Source organism: Alexandromys fortis, unplaced genomic scaffold (genome assembly GCF_014885135.2).
Source record: "Alexandromys fortis isolate MF-2015 unplaced genomic scaffold, M_Fortis_MF-2015_v1.1 scaffold_62, whole genome shotgun sequence".
In the NCBI taxonomy this organism is placed as follows: Eukaryota; Metazoa; Chordata; class Mammalia; order Rodentia; family Cricetidae; genus Alexandromys; species Alexandromys fortis.
In genome coordinates, this window is record NW_026067942.1 from 6,478,821 (window position 1) to 6,485,024 (window position 6,204).

Here is a 6,204-nt window from a genome sequence, read left to right on the forward strand (position 1 = left end):
GGTTTTTTTCCACAGTTCTTCACGTTCCAATTCTTTCTTTTTCTCTCTGAGGAGACACCAACAGTTTATCAGAAGCTCGAGGTAGTGAAGAATGTGGAACAGGTTGTTTTGTCACCCTCCCATGTGGCTGGAGATGTATGTGACCACACATGGGATTGATTTACCATCGTCACTAGAGCAGCTCTAGGTCAAAATAACCCTCGGGCCCCTCTTTCCAGACCCATAGAATGGCAACCTCTACCCACCCATCAGATTATGGTCAATTTGGGCTCAGGCCATATACACGTAACATGGGATTTAATTTCCGCAGCTCATTTTAAAGAAGTTGGTGTCTTACACCAACAGTCACACGACCAATGTAGTCTCCTACGCACCCTCCTTCTGGGCTCAGACTGTACTTATTTCTATCTGAACTTTGTGGGGTTTTGCTTGTTTGACAGAGGGTCTCGAGTATACAGTCCTGTCCTCAGAGTCACAGAGATCCCTGCCTATACCACCCGAGTCCTGGGATTAAAGGCAGGATCCACTATGCCCTGGTAAACTGTTGAGAAGAATGCATTCAGTAAGTTATTGGAGGGCTGGATCTTGGAGTAGTCACTGCCCACCTTATATGAGGAGAATCCCCTACAATACAGCACAAGGAACACCAGGTAACTGTCCCCTAAGCCAGAGCCATGACAGTGTGCTAACCTCAGCACCACTTGCTGACAATCCACAGCACTGGAACCACAGGCTGTTGTAAATTACAGTGTACGTGCGACTAGCTTAAGGTTCAGTAGAGATCAACAGAAGACCACAATCTAACCATCAGGGGAGTCATGCCAGGCTTAATAAATTCATAAAACATTCCTTTACCAGCAACAGCTTTAGTGCTCAGGTTTACCTTGCAAAGCCTAGTGCATGCCCCATAGATCTGACAGCTCTGAGAACCACCTAGTGTATGTACCATAGATCCAACAGCTCTGAGAACTGCATAACACTGAATCACAAATGTTTCAAGTACCTCTGTCTCTCGGCTTTGTAGGAACTAGTAAGATCACCAAAAAGCTTGTCGTTCGTCTCCATCAGGGTTTTCAGCACGTTATACACAAGTGCTACGATGGTCCTGAAGGAAAGAAGCCAGTTGTGGTTAAAGGCCAGCAGCTGGGAAACTACACTTTTCTCTCTGGATTGGGCTGGTATAGCTGAACGCACAGTTAAGTCACACAAGCCAGAGGTGCAAGTATGATCTGATTGCTAAGCTTATATCCATCCTGTTATGCTCAGGTTTAACATAGCTAAGGATGTTCTGATTCCCTTCATCTGAAACCCTGGATAGCAAGATAAAAATGTCACACGTGTTAGACTGTATAGTCTTCAGTTCCTAGCTTGGGGAGGCCAGGAACAAGCTCAGCCACATATTTCTGCAGGACAGCCAGACCACGCTTTGGTAAGACTATTTGCTGAGGAACATTCACGTATAACTTTAATGTCTAAAACTGTGACATTAGGGGGCTGGAGAGATGGCTCAGAGGTTAAGAGCATTGCCTGCTCTTCCAAAGGTCCTGAGTTCAATTCCCAGCAACCACATGGTGGCTCACAACCATCTGTAATGAGGTCTGGTGCCCTCTTCTGGCCTGCAGGCATAAACACAGACAGAACATTGTATACATAATAAATAAATAAAACTGTGACATTAGCCTGCAGTACAGGTTTCAAATGGTTAAAAAAACAATACTTGAGTTCAAGGCCAGGGCTAGAGTATATGTTAAATTAAAAAGCAAAACAACTTACTGATTCCAGTGTTCTTTGGAAATTTTATACAAACTGGCAAACATCATCGGCAGAATTTTATCAGTATTCTCTTCAATCAAAGTAAAAATACATTCATTATTCCAGAAGTACAGTGCTCTTTCTGCAACCTACAAAAGAGATCAGAAACCTCAGAATTCACAGGGGAAAGGACAAAATCAGAACGTCACCGCAGAGGGAGGCTAATACCTGGAAGTGAGAACTGGAGACACACTTGGATATCTGCTTAAAAAGGGGCTCTTCAATTTTTTTGAATTGTGTTGGCTCAATGACGTCTAAGATTTCTTCAATTTCTCCTAAAAACATCACCTAGGTTTAAAAAAAAAAAAAAACCTGTTAAAATTTTACTCTGCTCTACAGAGCTAGTTCCAGGACAGGCTCCAAAGCTACACAGAGAAACCCTGTCTTGGAAAACCCAAATAGATTAATAAATATACGTACATGTATGTATGTATAGATACATCTATCTATTTACAGCACATGACACTAATAGAGGCTCACAGACAAGGGGCATCTGCACTGAGGCAGTGGCACAGCTCAGAGCTGCGCTCACTCATCTCCCCACTCTGGAGCAGCCGAGATTGCAGAGTGATTAAGATGCATTGTATTTTTGTCAAACCCACCTCTTTCTGACTGCATGTTTTTGGCCAAAATTTCAGCAGTCCTCTGATAACCTACAAGAAACAATCAACCAAGTTTAGAATGAACGGTCACGTGAGGTAATACTTCTCTATAATCCTGGCCCTGGAATACAGACAGCCTGCTGGCCTCCACTCGCTAACGTCGGGATCCTTACTCATTCTGAAGTAAAGCACTTAGGACTCAGGACATGAGAATTCCTACTCAGCCTTGCACCTCGGCTAATTCAGCAAATACACATGAGGGCCTGGGACATGAGACTAGGCACACGTGAGCAGATGGAGTCCCTGATTTTCATGTATAAGTGACCAATTCCAACAGAAGAAAGTGAGGTGAAGGAGGTTATCTCACAAGAAGTTTTTCAGGACTGAATACATAGCCAAGAATGACCTTGGGTTTCTGACCTGCCTCCCACTACGAGGGCCTGTGCATGCTAGGCCGCCACTCTGCAAACTGAGCTCAAGCCTCAGCTCTTTAGAGATAAAGAACAGATAATTTCCCATTATCTAAACTAATTTATATGTATAATTATTTTTTGGATGACAAGATCAAGGTACATTAAATATTAAAAGACCATATATTTCAACAAACAGGTAAAGACATTTCACTAATCCAGTAGTGCAGATACAAAAGCTAGAAATGCAAGGACGGTGCAGCTCAAAAGGGAAAACAACTGTACAGCCGCTTGCAGTTTCATGTGTGCCACAGAGCTAATTCTGATTTATCCTTAAAATTTGTTTTCAGCTGTAATACTATATGGAACTACTTTTTAAATGAAAGATGAATACCATACATATACATTTTTAAGCACCTCTCAGGTTGCTAAAATAGTTGAATCTGGCTCTGGCACCCAGTGTTTTCATGGTAAAACGTGACTGAGAAAGCAGATTCCAGTGAGGATGACCGACAGTCCAATGCCGTCTGTTAGTAAACTCAGTTCCTCATGAGAATGCTCCCTTCCCCGCCGCCCAGAAGTTGCTTCTCCTGTGTGACAGCTGATACACAGGCTGGGATGAAATGCCACAGATCAGACAAGTGCAAAGGAGGGGACTGAACACTTACAGGCTCTGTCAGTGTTGTGTCTTTCTCCAGGAACTGCACGACACAGTACGCCAGCTAAAGGGCAAAGACAAGTTTAAGAGATGTCAGAAAAGTAGCATTTAGGAAGACGGGATATTTTCACATTACACAAAATGTCACTTCAGTTTTTAGTTGCAGTATGAGATGAATATATTCATAATTGTATAACTTTTAAAGTTCTAAGTTCAACAGATTGTTAGCTCTAGACTTAGTTAACTCTAAAATACCCATTTAGTCTTCTAGTGCATATTTATGAATATGAAATATGCAGATTATTATTGTCCTCTAGGCAGTGATTGTCAACCTGTGGGCCTTGACCCTTTTGGGAGTTGCATATCAGATACTACATTACGATTCATAACAGTAGCAACAACAATAATTTTATGGTTGGGGTCACCACAACATGAACTGTATTAAAGGGTTACAGTGTCAGGAATGTTGAGACCACTGCTCTAAGGTTGACAAGGTGACCAGGACCTTTCTAATAGGCCATTAGAGTTTGATGTATAAGACTCAGGGTCACGTAGTTTAGGTGCTGGACCTAAAAAGTAAATTTCTATATCTAGCTTACAGCTGCACCAGTAGTATGGAAACAAACTCCAAGTTTGCCAAAGCAAATTCCTTACTAGACACAAAACAAACCTTTGCCTTTATACTAAACAGTTCATCTGCAACTTTCCTGATTCTTACCTGAGCGTGAAACAAAGCCAGTCCTTTCGCAGTGTGCATAGGAATAAGAACCTTCATGAGGAACTGCTTATGCTCGGCCTTCAGTGGCAATGCAAAGCCATTGATGATGCTGGGGGAGAAAGGCAGAAGGTTAGGCAGTCGCTTTGACTCCAGGAGTTACACATCTGCACCTGCTGGAGCTGTGGGCAGAGGCTGCTGCGCTCTGCTCCTGCAGGGCACCGTGCCACCCGGTGTCCTCTACACACTGTCCCGGCTCAGTGATGCTAGAATTTCCAGCATGTTCTGTGAGAAGTGAGCAGTTTCTCCTACGTCTTTGAATAATCTGGAATTCTTCTATGCAGTGAACAGAAAGGAAATGTGTAAATGAAGCACAGCCTATCAGCATTTGGGTAAGAATTCCTGTAGTGAATACTTGATGAAAACTTCATCTCTTCCCAGCTGGAGCCCGAAACAGCTGTGGCATCCACCACAGTTGCAAAGGCAGAAGGCTGTGTAGACCCAAGGCCCTGAAACCATCCCAGGACCACTAGCATTGTGCTCTAAACTTTTTAACTCCAGCTGTTTGGTACATAAAACGTTCACTCGGTTTCTTAATTCTTAAAATCCAACAGCCCCCCTCACCACCTACCTTCCTAATATTTCAAGGAGCTCAGCCACACCATTGAAATGTTCTGTTTCATATATAAACCTGAATTTGGAATAAGACAGATGTAATAAATGTAAACATCAGGAGACAGGCAAAAAGGTGATGAAACCAAGCCAGGGCCGCAGGGACAGGTTTTCTCTGAACTGTTTAGCCCTGAGGTGTTTTGTTCACACCGCTCTTATACTACGTAGCCAAACTTGATCTATTTCCTCTGCTACAACTTGAGAAGGACAGTCTCATTTCATCTGGGTTATTTTAATATATAAGGAAGGGGGATGCTCCTTTTCTAAGTAGGAAACCATTACTCACATGAAGGTCAAGGAAAAGGGGTTCATTTTTTCAACTGCTCAGAATTTCTCTAGAGTGTAAACAACACAGGCTATCAGGAGTGCCTTGAAGGCAAATACAGCATGAGGTGTGGGTGACACTACTCACCTCCAGTGTTAGCCTAATTCCTCGTCTCCAATGAACTGAGACAAGGAGAATAAATTAATATGAAGCAAACGCTCCACAAGTATTTAAACCATAGTCCCATATGAATTTTTTTTTCTCTGTAGCTTTGGAGCCTGTCCTGGAACTCGCTCTGTACACCAGGCTGGCCTCGAACTCAAGGAGATCTGCCTGCCTCTGCCTGGGATTAAAGGTGTGCACCACCAATGCCCAGCAAGATTTTAATTAAACCTAAAGAAAGCACTTTTACAGGCACTGGTTTGATAATGATTGTTTAGTTTTTCAGCGAATTCTTTCATCTATCAAACACTGTCCTCATGATCACTGCTGACACAGAAAAGGAGGACACGCGCCTCTAAAACGTTAAGTCAGGTTCAGATCAAAATTAACCTAACGGGCTTGGTTAAAGGAACGACACGAGGGGAAGAGTGCTCTAAAGGATGAATTTACCTGAGGAAAATGTTGTTAATTTGCTTTCTGATGAACGCTCTCAGCCCAAGAAACTTCCCATAGATCCGATGCAGAACCGTCTTCAGGAAGTCGCGCTCTCTCGGGTCTTCACTATCAAAAAGCTCCAGGAGCTTTAAGAAAAATCTGACAAATTACTTTAAAAAAATAATCGAGCTAAAACTGCTCTTTTTTCTAATTTTGATTGCAAGATTGCCTATGAAATCTTTAACATTCTCCCTTATCAGATTTTACCAATGAAGAGGAGGAAAGCATGAATATTTTCACCAGATTCGTCTTTATCCATTCCTTTGGTCATTTTATTTTATTTTATTTTAAAACATTTATTTATTATTTATTTATACAATATTCTGTCTGTGTGTGCCTGCAGGCCAGAAGAGAGCACCAGGCCTCATTACAGATGGTTGTGAGCCACCATGTGGTTGCTGGGAATTGAACTC

At 42.5% G+C, this 6,204-nt stretch overlaps 1 protein-coding gene across 1 annotated transcript in view; it reads right to left on the minus strand.

The window, feature by feature from the left end:
* Ppp2r5a (protein phosphatase 2 regulatory subunit B'alpha) overlaps positions 1 to 6,204 on the minus strand; it is a 43,274-nt gene that overhangs the window by 904 nt on the left and 36,166 nt on the right. The window contains 9 exon segments of the mRNA XM_050148150.1: positions 1 to 46; positions 1,004 to 1,105; positions 1,774 to 1,901; positions 1,981 to 2,100; positions 2,415 to 2,465; positions 3,493 to 3,546; positions 4,201 to 4,309; positions 4,829 to 4,888; positions 5,747 to 5,877. Of these exon segments, the coding sequence (XP_050004107.1) occupies positions 1 to 46; positions 1,004 to 1,105; positions 1,774 to 1,901; positions 1,981 to 2,100; positions 2,415 to 2,465; positions 3,493 to 3,546; positions 4,201 to 4,309; positions 4,829 to 4,888; positions 5,747 to 5,877 (801 nt within the window).